Source organism: Microtus pennsylvanicus, chromosome 2, assembly GCF_037038515.1.
Source record: "Microtus pennsylvanicus isolate mMicPen1 chromosome 2, mMicPen1.hap1, whole genome shotgun sequence".
NCBI lineage: Eukaryota > Metazoa > Chordata > Mammalia > Rodentia > Cricetidae > Microtus > Microtus pennsylvanicus.
This window is the reverse complement of record NC_134580.1, coordinates 850,094-866,440: the sequence shown is the minus strand read 5'-3', so window position 1 is coordinate 866,440 and position 16,347 is coordinate 850,094. Positions and strand designations below refer to the sequence as shown.

Below are 16,347 nucleotides of genomic sequence, written 5' to 3'. Positions count from 1 at the left end.
GACTCCCTAAAAGTTCAAGGAGAAGTCGACAGGTCCTTAGCTTGAGAACAAGCAAATTGGAGGTCTAACCAGTGTCTCTGAGGTACCATACCCTCATTTTCTGGGACACCCCCTGAATTGGCAGTGGCAGAGAAGCAAAGATTTAGCCAGGTGAACAGGTCATCTGTTGACCTTCATGGGAAGGACTTGTGAGGCTGATTAGGTCTGGGGGTGAGAGAGGCAGCTCTTGGAGGAGACAGACCATTAGAAGATGCTAACCAGGGTCCAAGAGAAAGTGGGTTTCAGACAGGTATCTCAGGCCTCAAGACTTACCCCACAGTCTGCTGCTGGAATCAAGTTGTTCACTGCGACAGAAACTTCATCTCATGATGGGCTGAAGGGTTGCTTGTCCTTTTTACAAGCATGGCCAGGTTTCAGACAAAGTGCCCAAGGTACATACAATCCTCCTTATCTTGTTAGAGCTGGTGGCCACAGCAGAGAGCCAGAGTGGGGTCTTGTTCTTTCTCGGAGGCTGTGACACCTATCACTGAAGACTTCCAGAGGGCTGGGTATGCGTCCCATTGCACACTGTGGAGATATCTCTTTCCCTCCATGGACTCAGCGGAATAGCAGCCAGAGAAGTTGTTTGCAATCTGTGCCATCATCAAAGGGCAAGGCCACAGTGAAGTAGGTAGAAGAGAGAGACTCAGGCTGGAGGCATTGAATAATGTTTAAATCATGTCCACCACATGCCAGTCCTGGACATCACCCTGCAAAGATAAACTAGCAGAGTATAGCAAACAGTGTAGGCAGTTGTGTCTCACTGTCTTTATCCGACTGGCCCCATCTCTCATGGATCTCTCTAGTGAGTGGCCTATAGAGCTGTCTCACCTTCAGGCTAGGCCTAACATCTGCATCTCCGTGTCAGTCGCTGGCACTGTGACTTTTCCATAAGTTCTAATCAGTGTTCCCAGCAACAGAAGCTGGCCAGAAGTAAGGAGACTCTTGGTGGGTATAGATTGCGTATCCTCTGGCCTAACACATGCCACCATGTGGTTCCTAATGTCATTGGGCCTAATCTGCAATCGGTCAACTCCTGAAAGGTATCTGTGACACCCTGCTGTGCATCTGGGGGGGGGGTCCCATGCCCTAAGGTTACCATGTCCACACAAAGCCAAAATGACTTTCCTCAGATAAGGGAGAGGAACAAGACCCTTGGTGATGTCATCAGAAAGCCTTGCTGGTGACCATATTCATCCCTTGTTCTCTGTCACTCTGTAAATAATGGCCAACACACTCAAAGGGCCCGTGTAAGATATCAGTGCCAGATATCATAAAGATATCATTGTGAGCTATATGAGACTCCCCTCCCCAACTCATGACATTCTCGGGGAAACACATAAGTCCTCAGACTAAAACTTTCCCCTTTTAAATTAAAAGGTTAATAAATTGTTATTAGAAGATCAGATTTATTTTTTTTTCTCCAGAGTGTCTCACTCTGACAACTGGAGGCAAGGGAGTGCCTCATTCTGGTATATCTTTAGCAACTACATGCTAAATGGGTTCTCCTTGCCAGACTAGTAACTCTACCAAACCTAAGTAATTCTAGCCCCAACATCTCTGAGAAACCTCACAGTTGTCCACAGAGTTGATTGAATGAATTGTTGAACTTCTCAGCACAGAAGACAACATAAACCCTCTGTAGACACTTACTGTGTAATTCTGTGAAATAGTCAGATGGCTTGTCAGTTGCACGGTGAGACAAAGCCTCTGAGCTAGGGAAAATGGAAACTTGTAGAAGAATTGTCTCAGCCTTCCCCTCTTCAGGAATCACTGCTACAGATGATGGTGGCTCAGGCTTCTTATGATATGGGATGGAGTCCATGACCTGTTTCTGGAGTCCTCCCAGTGTGCCTCTTCCCGTTGTACAATCTGCAGCTTGCAGCCAAGACTTCCAATCCCTAGTGAATACTTACGAATCCTTTTCACCTATAACGGTTTTCTTTGTTTCCATTCACCCCATGTTAATTGTGCCCAATACAATCTGAGTTCTTATCCTGCCCTGTGCTGCAGGCTGGCTATAGTTACTGTAAGACATGTTCCGACTCAGTGGGCTTGTGAGTTCGGTGACTGCAGCATCTTGCACACATACCTTCAGACATGTCTCAGACCCCCTTTCCAGAACCAGAGACTTACTCAGAACAGAGGATTGCATTTAAAGTGTTCTTTAATCCATGAGAAAAGAAGACACTGGTTTGTATTCATACTAGGCCATTAATGATTAGCAGCAATAAGTATTGGCTACCTAAAAAAATTCATGGCAGGTGAATTGGAGGCAGTCTGTCCCGTATTTGTGTGACCCATCATGCTTTGATGAGGCAGGGAGGGAGAACAGAAAGGGACAACATGAGGAGACTGGGGACAGGAAGGCCTGAAGTCCTTCAGATATGTCCAGGACTAGGCAGCCTGGGTGGTTGCTACTTTGGCACGGTCTCCTTTGGTGAGTCCCAGGCTCGGGACTCTGATAGACCTGTCTGCATCCTATGATTGCTCAAATCTGTTGGGAGTCACAGCTTATACTCTTGTTCACCCTCTGAAGATGCATGGAAGATACTGTATGTCTGCATGTGTGTCTGCACTTACCTGTTTTTACTTTGACAGGGCCCTTCTTCACTGCTGTCTCCAGAGGACATAAATCTGTTAGTAAAGGTAAAAATGCATGTGTGTTGATAATTGTGCCTCAAAACACCCTTCCCACCCCCGAACAGATATCCTATAGTATTAAGAACAGCAGCAGCAACATCTTTTATGAAACCATTGTGTGACCAGTGTCCGTTAAATCCACATGATCCAGTATGGCAGCAACCAACTACTGACATCAAAGATTTACTTATTTTTGTTTTATGTGTATGGGTATTTTGCCTGTATGTATGAATGTGCACTATGTACATGAAGTACCCATTACAGGCAAGAAGAGGGTGTTGAATTTCCTGGAATGGGAGTTATAGATGATTGTGAACCATGTAGATGCTGGAAATCAGACTGGGTTCTCTAGAAGACTAATCAGTGCTCTTAAGTCCTGAGCCATCACTCCAGCAACCTCATGCATCTACCTAAATTACAATTAAGTTCAACTAAAATTCAGGTTCTTGGTCATACTAGGCATTTTACAAGTATCTACTGCCCCCATGTGGCTGGGAGCTACCTTATGGGGCAGTGCAAACACAAGGTTCTCTGAAAGTTCTCCATGGAGTAATGTCGAAATGCTTGATGGAAATTGTTTATTCAAATTTAGCCTCTATGAGGTAGGTATGCTCATGTTACTATTTTGCATATATGAAATTAGACACATAAATAGGCTCGATGGATAGAATGGATTGCTTCAGAGATAGAATCCAGTGTTCATAGTCAAAGACTGGACTTGGCCTATAGAAGAATGTCTTCTCTTTGGAAGCTGGCAGGAGGCAGAGCCAAACAGTTGGTTTCTGGATCCTGCTGGCTCAAAGGTAGAAGCACAGGCAGGCCCATGGAAGTAAGGACAGTCACAGTCCTGACTTGATGGACTACTTACCTGCTTTCCAGAATGATGTTTGGTTTTTTTTTTCCCTGAGAGATACAAAGCACTTACCGTAACTGGAGCAGAATCAAATGGGATCTGGTCAGAGTCATCCCCAGAAGCCAAGTTATGGAGCTCCACTTTGCTTAAGGGCCTTGAGTCTTGACTGGTGAAGAGCTGGGCAGGGCTATAACAGCTTTAGATTCATGTTCAGAAGGAAACACTGTGGTCGTGGCGTTGGGAGTAGAGGGCCCTTGGCTGGCTCTTCTCCAAGCCTTTGTCACAATTCTGTATTTCACGTGGCTATAGGTCTCTACTTCCTGTATTCTCAAAGCCACTGGATGACAGCAGAAGGTCTCTGGTTAACATAGGAACTCAACCGAAAAACAAACAAAACAAAACAAAAAACCCAAGATACCTTATAAGCTTGAGGCTTTTAATCTTCATGTGCACCAGATATATTGATGGAAAAATTAAATTTTATGAAAATAAGAGTAGACTAATCTTTATAGATTTTTATTGATAGGATACTTTTTAAACCATTAAATAGATTACATTATCATTTATTTGAACTTTATTAAAGGCTTTTATTAGATAGTTCCTCCTGGTTTTCAGGCTCTGTGAGGACCTGGGTTTGTATCATCCCCTACTTCTCAGGATTTAAACCTTCGACTATCCTGATCTGTGTGCCAATGACAGCAGGAGAGGATGTGGCTGCAAGGGTCAAACCTCACACCCCAATGACACAGAGCTGAGTCAGACCTTAATCCAGGGCTGATTCTCCAGCTGCTGTTCAGGATGCAGTTGTGTTCATCTGGGCATCTGGAAACACAGAGGCATGAGCACTTGTGGTGAGGGCGGCTGTCCTATGCTTGGAAAACTTCTTACTGCAGTCTGCCCCCTTGGGATTGGCTGGAGCTGCGGAGCTGGCCATCTTTAGCTTTCTGATTCTGGGATCTGCTGCCACTGTTATTCTAGAGGCTAAAGTCTGACAGTCTAGTCTAGGTGACTGGGGACTAAGGAGGTATCTTTCATTACAAAACTCACTGCAGCGCCTAAACATTTTAGAACAGCCCATATCTCATCATGGCAGTTTGGACACTGCCTAGGTAGAAGGTCCGTCTAAGACCTGCCCTATGAGATGAGCTTCTGTAGTGAGATCTGTGCTTTGGGAGCCCAGCCTCAGGGTGCCTTCATGAGATGATTCCATTTATAAATCCTGATTATCTACCCCTCCCCTGAATTCTTGGGCAGTGTTCCAGTACTGACTTCCTTTCATAGAGTAGGAGGTTGAGGAGTGGATGAGTCTGTAAATGGAGCAAGGCATCAGATTTAGGCTGTAAAATAATAAATCACATGAACCCTTCACTGTGTTCTCATTCTGTGCCTGATGAGATGTTGGACACTTTCCATTCTTTTTTGATTTGTTTTTTTAAAAAATACAATATTTGGTTTCTTTTTTATTTATTATTTTCTCATAAAGTACATTCCAACCGCAGCTTCCTCTGCCTCCACTCCTCCCAGTTCCTCCCCTCCCCCAGATCCACTGCTCCTCCATTTGCTTTCAGAAAAGAGCAGGCCTTCCAGGGATATCAACCGAATATAGCATAAAAAGATGCAATAAGAATTGGCCGAACCCTCATATCAAGTCTGTCCAAGATAACCCAGTAGAAGGGAAAGGATCCTAAGAATTGACAAAAGAGTCAGAGACACCCTCACTCCCACTGTTATGGGACCTCCCAAAACCAAGCTAAACAGTCATAACATGTATGCAGAGGGCCTAGCATAGACCCATGCAGGTGCTGTGGTTGCTGCTTCAGTCTTGAGCGCTTATGAGCCCTGCTTTGTTGATTCTATAGGCTGTGTTCTGATGTCCTTGACCCCTCTGGCTCTTAGAAGCCTTCTCGCTATCTTCTGTAGGGTTTCCTGAGTGCCCTTAATGTTTAAGTATGGGTCTCTGCAGCTTCTAGAGGAGGGCTGTCTTATGACTGGGCTAGGCACAAATCTATGAGTACAGCTGAATATCATTATTTTTTTTGGCCAGTTTTTAGTTCTGTGTAGGTCTCTAGGTCATCCAGCTTCTGGTTCCTGGCTGTCCAGGTAGTTTTGGGCATGGGCTCCCTCTCATCGCTTGGGCATCAAGTTAGACCAGTCATTGGTTGGCCACTCCCACAAGCTGTGAGCCACCTTTGCCCCATCATTTATTGTTGCTTATTGTTAGACTTGGAGGCCCTCATTTTGTAAGCAAGAAGATTGAGGCTCATACATTTGAGCCCATATGCCAAGTGGGCAGAAGCCTTGTGAGGTCATATGCCAGAAATAGGTTATATGCCAGCGGGGCCTGGTCAAGCCCATCTGATTGGATAACAGACCCTGCTCAGTCTCTCGAAACTCAGAGAATATATGACCCACCCTCTGAAGGTGTGTAGGATCTAGAGAAATTGGGGCTCTAGGGTGTCAACAGCCAAGGAGAACCTCAGTAGGACTGTAGGTAGGACTCCTCTCTCTTTGTGCTGACTGCTGTTCTAAACTGCTCCAGTAGGCTGAGTCTAGCCTTCATACTGGGGCATCTGGGACTGCAGATATCTCTGATCTTCAGGGGACAGCCTTGCATAGCTTTCCACTAGGGAAGACCTGAGCTTGAAGCTTTTCTGGGAACAAAAAGTGGCAAGGATTTTTACATTTCCAAGAAAATAATCTCAGTGGTTTGAATTCTTGCTGTCATCAAGCAAGCTTCATTTTTACCTCCTCCCTCCCTCCCTCCCTCCCTCCCTTCCTCCCTCCCTCCCTCTCTCCCTCCCTTTCTCCCTCCTTTCCTCCTTCCCTTCCTCCTTCCCTCCAGCCATTTACTCACTGAAATATCATCCAGTAGCCATCTACCCACCCACCTATCTATATCTCCCAGTCATCCACCCACCCTTATATCCATCTGCCATAGACACCTATAGCCATCCATCTGTACATCCATCCATTGACACAATAGTCCATTGATGCATCTCATTTAATAGCACTCAGATAGAAAGCCTAGTTCTTCTCTGCTCTTCTAATTTTAAAAGAAATAAACTAGGAAATGTAGTTTGCTCCATTTTTACCTTACCCCCTCCTTACTTCATATATTCTAACTGTTACGCTGTATACCTTCCAAATTTTCAGTGAGTTTCTCAGCATACTGTACTACGGTGGAAGAGGACATGAAAATGTCGGTGATAGATTAGTTGGTCCGTTAGATAGTTGGTTCATTTATTAACCTCAGCACCATGGAAACCATTTGTTATGAACTGGCCCTGTGAAGTTCTAGACTGTTCTACTCTCTCCACTTTGTGGGGGAGATAATGGAGTTACAGTTGGACTATCCCATAGTGAGACAAGTCCATGGAAGCACGATGAGCTTTCCCTGTCCGGATGCCATCAGGGAAGCTTAGAGTAGGAGATGCGTAAAGTATATTTGAAGATTACATAGGGGAGATGCAGGAGAAAGGAGAGCTTGCCTTTCCAACAGAAAACCTACATTCTGAAACTAGAGGTCAACCCGGGTGAATGTGGATTTGCTTTAGACTGTAGGTCACTGAGTGTGAACCCACAGAGAGGCCACAAGCAAGTGCTTGGGTTAATGCCAACCAACCTTCAGGTTCATACAGTCAGTGGTCTCAAAGCCCAGCATAGTATCCAACAGACCAGCTTTGCTAGTTTCTTTGACAAGAGTGCTTCCTTGGAATGAATAATGGGCCAGTAATCATGGCTGAATGTCCTGGGCATTGTCTACCTGGTTCCAGTCTTCTTAGTGTTTGCTGTGTGTTAGCCTATTTGATTTTACTATAAGAAGAGAGACGGGGGAGGATGGGAGGATGAATAAAAGAACTTAGGAGGAGATACTCCAGGAAAGGGGTGGTGGAGTGGAGTCATGTGACTTGGTACTTAGCCTGCTGTGAACTTCTCAGATCTAGAGGTCACACAGACAGGTATGAGAGTTTAAATTTGCCCCAGGAACAGCATTTCCCTGTCTTGACGAGGAACAAATCTGGGTTCCCAGGAACATTTATGAAATGCCTGTCCTGGGAAGAGAACAGTGCTAAGCAGAGTCAGAGCATGGCTTTATGTCACAGCCAGGACAGACTGTGCTAGGTGCCTGCGGCCCCTTTGTTCTTTCTTAGGAAGCCACTTTCTCTTGGCACACCACAGAGACTTTTCCCTCCAGGCTTTGTTTGCCTCTGTCCTCCGGGCAGAGCATTCTATTTCTAGTAATGCGACATATTTGCCTTCAGTGTGCACTCTTAATGTTTTTGTTCATGCCCACAGGCATTTTTATATGCATTTTGACATTATTTTCTCAGACCATACTTCCAACCAGGTGACTGGCTAGAACTAGAGAAAAATGGGATAACAATTTAGATACATTTGTGCTTAAATAAATTTGGACACAAAAGTGCCTGGGCCATAACAATCCATCAATTTATTTTTCCATCTTTGTTAGCTTTTATAACCAAATATCACCCAGAGGGGAAGGACATGGGATCACTTTGCCTTGTAAGTAGCTACATTATTTACTTCGTTTCATTTTCTTCTCTAAGGACGTGTGCCACGACTGCCCTCCGGGTCCCCCAGGCCTCCCAGGTCTTCCAGGTTTCAAAGGAGACAAAGGTCTCCCAGGAAAGCCAGGGAGAGAAGGGACAGAAGGCAAAAAGGTAAGGAGAAGGGAGCGGAGCAAGGCTCCATTCCTGCAATGAAGAATTCTACTGCCTCAATGGATTCAGGTTTGGGGACTGTTTAGATCACAGGGGAGTGTAAGGACAGCAGATTGGCTATCTGCAGATCTTGGCCACTTTATGAAAACACTGCCTATGGCATTCCAGTGTATGATGATGTCTAGAAATCCGCGCTCCTTTGATGGGTCTTTCCCGCTGCCTCTTTTCCTTCCCTCTCTCTGATGGTGAGTGATCGAGTATGTGCTCGCCGCCACAGCAGACCTTCACACCCGTGTTTGCCTGTCACACAGACAAAGCCCAGGAGCTGAAGAAACTGTGTCTTCTTCAGAGCCAGCAGTCTGGAAACCCAGAGCAAACTCTGCCTTCCACATCCTCTTGCTCTTTAGTATGTTTATAGAGAACCAGATCAGAGGCGATAAATCAATTCAGATTTAGTTGTGGCCTTCTGGGTTTAGGTTTCTGAGATTCCCTTCCCTGTGTTATCATCTCTTAGAGGCAGGGCAGAGGCACACACCAGGGCTACGGCGTCTTGTGTACATCTCCAGATATCTGATGACACCAAGAATTAAGACTAACCCAGAAGAAGCCAACCATTAGTAGTGTGTACATAAAGATTCCTTCCTTTAGGATAATAAATGTATTCTTCTAATATAGACTGTTATGTGCTGTTCTCACCCATTTATCCATATATTCACTTCTTCACTACGTATTTTCAATACTCAGTTAAGAGTGTACTAAGAGCCAGTGGTACACAGCTGTAACTTCAGCACGTCACAACTGTTCACAGCTGTTCACAGTACTTCACAGTGGTTACACAGCTATAACTTTAGCACTTGTGAGACAGAAGAGGAGGATCACAGGTTTGAATCTATCCTGTATTATATAGTAAGTTCTAGCCCAGCCCAGACTCATAGTGTGGGCATCTGTTATTCCCCTACTCCACAAAAATGTGTATTCTGTACGCTGGTCAATATGTAGAGAGACCCAAAATAAAAAGTTCTAGTCCCGGTTCTCGTGGAGTCCATGGGCTGGCTTGGGTAGAACAGGGCATAGGTCACTTTCCCTAGGGTGAAAGGATAACACTGAGAGCAAAATCTCATTTCCAGCAGTGAAAACTGCTCCACAAAAGCAGAAAAGGAAAAAAGTTTTGATATTAAATAAGCATCCAGCCACAATGTGTGACACTGTAGGGAATATGTTAGGAGATGGCTAAGGCAAAGAGAACTCCTACTTCATATAGCGAGGAGAGCCAACCAAACATTGTAGGCATTTTCTCAAGGTAAGCCACAGTAAGCCATTTCATAAGAGGACTCAATAACACCATTTTTATACATTCTTGCCCTAGATTTACCTGGCAACCCTGACATTGGGTTGGCTGATTGGCTTTATCTGGAGTTGAGAGGGTATTTCCCCTCTGTGTGATAGGAGGAAGCTATACAACTTGGAGTGTGGGTTGTGTTGGGATTCTACAGAAATTGGATGTGAGATCCATTTCCTTGCTGATTGTATTTGAGAGATGACCCTTGAGAAAGACACTCCTGGGTTAAAAATCTGTCATAAAAACCCCACCCATTTAGATTTGAAAATGAACTGGGTACTTTTCATTGTGAGAACTCATCATGACATTATCCAAAGGGCCTGCTCAGGGAGCGGGTTACAGGAGGGTCTCTTATTATCAGAAGAGAGAGTCAAGTTTCTAATTGATAATAAGTTCCATAATTATATGGCTCAGATAGAAACACAGATCTGAAATATAGTCTTTATTTTTTCTCCCATGCCTTAAGCACTGTCTGCTTCCCTTGCAGAGGTCCAGACATGTAGGCGCATTGAGCCTGTGCATATATGACAGAAACCCAGCCATTCCCCTATATACTGTGAAACTAGGATCACAAAACAAATCCTAGAGCCACTTTGAGTTAGAATGTATGCCCTTGGCTCAGTTCCCCAAGTGATCAGGTTATCAAGGCAAACATGCATTTGTTTGTAACATTGCTCATACACTGTCTTACAGGCTGTCAAGTGGGCATGTTGGATTCTCATAGATCTTTCTTCTTTTTTAATAACACAAAGAACTTTTTTAGTCTATAGGCCTGCGAAAAGAAAGGGATAGGGGTTAGGGAAAAGGAGGCAGTGATGAGATACATACATGGAAGCAGGGTTGTTGCAGGAGACAGGGGACCAGTGATGTTGGGGGCAGGGAAGGGCAGCATATGGGTAACTAAGAATAAAGTATAATGACATAGATATGACCATACCACAACTAGGTCCATTACTTTGCATGCTAAACAATTAGTTTTAAAACCAAAATAAACAAACAAATGGATAAAGGAAGGAATTAAGAAGGAAGGACAAAGAAAGATGGGCAGGTAGCCTCCTGTTTAAGTTGAACATGTCTGGTTACTCTCAGAAGCCCTCACTTTGGGGTGCTGCCAGGAGGTGGGTCTCAGGGTGACAGCTCTAAATCACTGCGGGAGTTTTAGAGGAGTCCTTCCAGGACTCCCCACAACAGACTCATCAAAGTGCCGGTCCGGGGATGTCCATTCTGTGGGTTGGAAACCCCGAGCAGCTGCATCTCAATCCCTTCTGGAGTTCAGATCCACTCAGCTCTGTTCCTCCTGGAGGAGCTGGTGGCTATCCGTGATCCCCATCCTGCCCCCTGGGAAGCCCCTCTTCACAGCCGAATGGAATGTTCTAGGTGTGATAAGGCAAGAACAGCCATAGCAAAGTGCCTCCCATGTATAATCATGTATGTATGTGTACATACAAGGCACATGGGCATACACAGTGGACACTCCATGATCTCAGCTTCATCACCCACCTTGAATACCCTTGATATTTGTCAGGTCATTACACTTTTGCTCAAAGCAGTAGGTGTATGTGGCCAAGTTGTTTAGTTCTGGATTGGGTCTCCCCAGTGGTGGCCTGAGCTGTAATTTCTTGAAGTTCTGTATGACAGACAGGCAAGGTTTTTCCATGGCTTTCAGCTCAGTGCTTGGCTCCACACTGTCCTAGTCCCTTTCTTCCCACACTAAAACTGTTGAGCGGAATCGAGACTAAGCAACGGGTTTTCCTAGAATGCGTGGTTGGGCAAGGAGCAGAGATGGAGGAGGTAGTCCAAGGTGGGAGCTCGTCAGTTTTTCACCCTTACTATGGACACAGTACACTCTTAACTCCAAGCCTATTCTGCTGGTATTGCAGAGCAATCAGGATACACGTGAATGTGGGAGGCAGGGGGTATCGGGCCACCTTAGTACCCGAAAGCCACATCGTTACTAGCTAGACATATTAGTGGTGGTTAGGCCTATGATTTCACGGCTACATTTGATACCCCTGCGTGCCTACGCCTGTTACGTGTGAGGAAGACTCTGGCTGCACTGTAAGGCTGACGCCTGGGGGTGATTTCAACTTGAGCTCTTTTTTGACATGATTATTTTCTTAATTTTATTTTTTCTTTTGTTTCTGTTACAGGGAGATACTGGGCCTCAAGGCCTCCCAGGGCCTCCAGGAGTAGCCGGACCACAGGTCAGTGAATCCCAGTAAACGTCCTCTCTTCTTCCACTTCAGTGCTCCATCTAAGCTTGAGGCGAGTAATGCCTCATAGCCTTAACATCTGGAAAGTCAGGTCCCAGGTTGAATCTGATTTTAGTGACCTGGGAAACTCAGTGCAGCCCACTGAACCTCAGTTTCTCTCCTAGAAACCTGCAGTCTGCATTACACACTGTGGCCATCAAAGGCACCGAAGTGTGTGGCATTTATTAATTGGTTTCAGACACCTCAGCTTCACGACACAGAATGAGATTCAGAGCAGTGTTAGCACTGAGTTATAGGATGCAAGAAATAACTGGTGGTCACTGATATAGCAGTGAGGAAAGTGCTCCATAAATGTGGTTGAGCTCTGCTATCCTCAGGGGAACATGAGGCACACGTTTAAAGTCAGCTGTGTGAAGCCACAGAGATGAGAGGGGAGGCATGATCTCCACCAAAGAGCAGGCAGGAAAATGCTCCTTGGCTCTCAGAACTGGTGTTCCTGGCCTGGAGCCACAGGGCCTGTCAGTGTTGACACTCAGCTTTAAGAAGAGACTGTACAAAGTTGGAATAGGAACAGGAGAGGTGGGCTCAGCACCCTTGTCCCCATGGATACTCTCTCGGTGAGTACTCTCTGGTCTACTGTGGCCTCAGTGCCGGCGCTTAGGGAGGAGTGGGTCTTTGTGTCTCTTCCTGTGCCTGGTCTGGATAGAATGTCATTCTTTTAATAGTGTGGGTAGCAGGGAATTTGAGGTCAGGAGAGAGACAAGGTCTTGAACTCTCAACCTGGAATCTTAGAAGAGTTTCTGGATTTCTCTGTTTTGCTGTTTTAATAAACTGGGGCGTGTCATCATGACTCCCGAAAGTAAAATGCTGTCACCAGCACCTGGTAAGTTACAGACTCTCAGTTTATTGTTCTTTCAGTCCCTGGAGTCACAGCCTGTGGAGGGACTGAAAGAAGGTTGATATAAAATTTAAGAGGTAGCCAGAAATCTCAGGAACCAAGGTAGAAAAACATACTTGAATGTAATACCTTTGGGAAACTTGCAATGAATATAGTAGATTCAAAAGGAACCAAAAAACAATCAAAATTTAAACAAAGGCAAGACTGACCCTAACTTAAATGACTGTTTTCACCCCCATTCTGCTAGTTCCAAGTGGTCAGAACCCCATCAGGCTGCATTTTGAAATTCTGTTTATTTTGGTTTCTATTAATTGATTTTAGATTTTTAAAATGTTGCCCTTTAATCTTGGTTACTAAAAATTTTTTTTATCAAAGTGCTGGTTAGATGGTTCAGCGGGTGTAAGCACTTGCTACCAAGCCTGATGCCCTGAGTTTGATCCCCAGAATTCATGTGGTAGAAGGAGAGATCCAACTCCTGAATGCTGTCCTAGAACTAGGTGCACATTCACTGTGGTATGTGACCAACTCAAAATGAATAGATTAATAAATGTAAAAATTATTCAAAGGTGAGTACTTGTCTTAATCTAGACCACACCCTTCAACAAGGTGTTGAATTGCTTTACATTTAATTTATGTTTATTTTGTGTGTATAAGCATTTTGTCTGAATGGAAGTATGTACAGTAGTACATGTGTGAAGTGCGTGTAGAGACAAGAAGAAGTTGATGGAGGCTCTGAACCCGCGGTTACAGATAGTTTGAAGCTTCTGTGTGGGTACTGCAAGCTGAACCTGGGCTCTCTGCAAGAGCGGCCAGTACCTCCAACAGCTTTATACTTAGTATATCACAAATGCTGAGAAATATCTAGGTCTCCCAGGCCCTGCCCGGCAGGTTGAGATGGCTAGCATTCGTGATCCATATACTTTGTCAAGATTTAGTGGTTTTGATACAGTTAAGAGTTTGATTTCAAAAACTGCCATTATTAGTTCATATTGTATACAGACCAGGAGATTTTGCCAAGGGTGCTTTTACATTGAGCAATATCAGTGTCCCTCTAGCCACTGCATGTGAATCTCCCCTGTGATCCTGCTGGGAAGGCTTGGCCACTTCCCTGGAGAATTCTGTGCAGCAGCTTCAGCTTTTCCTTAGTTGACCTTTGCTGCCATTGTGCTGGCTGCCGGGCTTAGCCTCTGACAAGAAGGAGCCTTTATCCAGAGAGACAAAAGCAAATCAATTAAACCGGTCCAGCACACTTCCTGCACTGCAAACAGACAATTTTCCTTGTCATCTCAACCGGGAAGGAAGCACTGATCTTTCGGGATGGAGTCTCCATTCTTGTTCTCTTATGACTTACTGCAGGTGTTCTTTAAATATTTTGAAAGAGCTCTCACCAGAAAAAGAACAAAGCTTGGTGCTGCATCTGAAAGCCAAGGCTCCTGCTCCTCCAGTTGGTTACTGGTGGTGATCTTGAAAATTCTTTGGACTCAGGGAGAACCTCCACAGTAACAATGGCCTAAGGACCAGGTGATGGCCTATATGGTATGGCCTCCTGCAATACTGAACATGATCCTGAAAGGGACACTTATCTTACAGACAAGGAGACTAAAGTTTAGCAACACAAGATGCTAGGAACCAAACCTGCAGGTAGTGTAACTGAAGTTGACCTATAAATCCATGGGTCATCAAACTTCTAACTAATAACAACACCAGCACCCAGAAAAGTTCCCAGTGCTCCTTCATTCTAGGCTGAGATTAAGACCCTTGGGGTAGGCTGTCCTTGTCACCATGGAGTGTTGATAAACGAGTCACAGAGGCATTAATGCCTCTTCTGAAGACCCATAGGTTGGCATCTTGGTTCTTGGTTTTGAACTCAGACTACTTTTTTCTGCTCTTCACTTTCCCCATGACACTGTCCAGAAAACGGATTTGTTTCTTCTCTGTGCATTCTTACCCTCCAAACAAAATCTTTGCAAAATTTATGGACACAAAGATGTATTTGTCAGCAGAAAGTGCTCCCCATGACGGAGAAGCAATGACCACTGTAAGCATCCGTTGGTCACTGAAGACCCTGAGTGCTCATTGGTCTCCCTGCATTGCCAAGAAGGCATGGTTTGGGTTTACCACCGTGACTCAGTATCTGACCAACAGCCTCCTGTGATTCATCCTGCCTGCCTCTGTGTAGAGTCTGTCTGCAGATGCTGGGGCTGGGTTGAGGAGCTCAGCACCCTGGATAGCTTCAGAGTTCCATCCTGAGTTCAGAAACTCTAGGGCAGGGTGCTGTAGTGCTTGTTATTCTTGTAGAGAAGGAACAGGGAGTAAAATGGCAGTCATGGTGACAGCCCTGGGAACACGTGATTCTGCATTCAGCTAGAAGAGCTTCTCCTGCATTGGTGATGGTGATTGTTTAACAGCTGCCTTTGCTGAGTACTTTATTTCCTGCTTAATGCACATTCTTAACTAGGCCATGGGTCTGATGGAACCCTAAAATGGTTCTGGAGACATCCCAGAAAGCAGACATCCTGTTTGCGAAGTTCTGAATAATTCTGTAGAGGTTACACTTACTGGTGTTTCTGTTGACAAAGCATACCAAAGAATCCTATCCGTCAGAGGTCACCAGGACCATTTGCTCCATGATCTCTTTATGAGCCAGCACATCCTCCATTCCCAGGTGCTCAGTCCTGGGGGCTATCACTACATGATCTCTTTAACATCTTCCTTCCAAGTCACATGGTATAGGAAGAGGTCAGATACAGGTCATTCTTCTGACGCAGGGAAGAAACCAACAGTCTGGTGGGAGCACACAGAGAAGGTATTGTGGCTGGAGACTCTTATACTGGCAGACATAGGCTTGGCTTTGGAAGCTGGTGCCTCTCTAAACTCTCTTGCCTTCTGCTGCCTGGATGAATTGACTCACTAATTACAGTAATTGGACATTTTGTTAACTTCTCTGACTCTTCAGTAGATTATTTAAAGATACTGCCTGGACAGAAGGTTTGCTCATGAGTTTTAGTAGCACAAACTCTAATCATAACTCTACTTGTAAAAAAGTGGCAAGGAATGTCTAGGAACCAAACAAAAGAACATTTATAAAGTCCAGCATGTAGGAAGCATTTAATACCCATGACTGATGGTGGTCCTCATAGCTCTTAGGCCATTGTACATAGTAACAAACATAGCAGGACTCTGGAGAGAGCAGATAGATGACTTTAATGAAACTAGTGTCGTGGGACAAGGGGTGACCCATGATATCCCCTGAGGAGGTGGATTTACTTGCACTGAGGGATTCGACAGGATTTGTCGTGCATTTGGGGGGATGAGGTGAGGTGGGGTTTTAGGCAGGAAACAGCTGGGCCTCTGGTGAGAGGAGCAGAGAGCCTTATTTGCTCCAGAAGTTCATGCCTTCTCCTTTACATCTTGCAGAACCCATGAGGAGATCTATCCAGCAGATTTGACTGACAGAGGATAGCCCAAAGGGGAACTCTAAATAATGGAAACACAAATAAAGCAGCACCATGGTTTCAAAATCAGTGCTTATATTAATTTATAATTATATTAAAAAGTCAAAGTCTCTTTCCAATCTAAGAAACTTCTCCAAAGATAGAAAAAGAATCAATCTTACCAATATCCAAACACTGATCCAGAATGCAGTGTGCTCCACATACTCGGGAGGAGGGTGGAGAGTT

At 44.8% G+C, this 16,347-nt stretch overlaps 1 protein-coding gene across 3 annotated transcripts in view; it reads left to right on the top strand.

Moving 5' to 3' along the window:
• Positions 1-16,347, top strand: part of Col22a1 (collagen type XXII alpha 1 chain) — a 225,483-nt gene that overhangs the window by 153,689 nt on the left and 55,447 nt on the right. For all 3 annotated transcript variants that reach the window (XM_075959464.1, XM_075959463.1, XM_075959465.1), the window contains 3 exons: positions 2,641-2,688; positions 8,104-8,217; positions 11,707-11,760. In XM_075959464.1, coding sequence (XP_075815579.1) covers positions 2,641-2,688; positions 8,104-8,217; positions 11,707-11,760 — 216 coding nt within the window. The remainder of the gene's footprint in view (positions 1-2,640; positions 2,689-8,103; positions 8,218-11,706; positions 11,761-16,347) is intronic.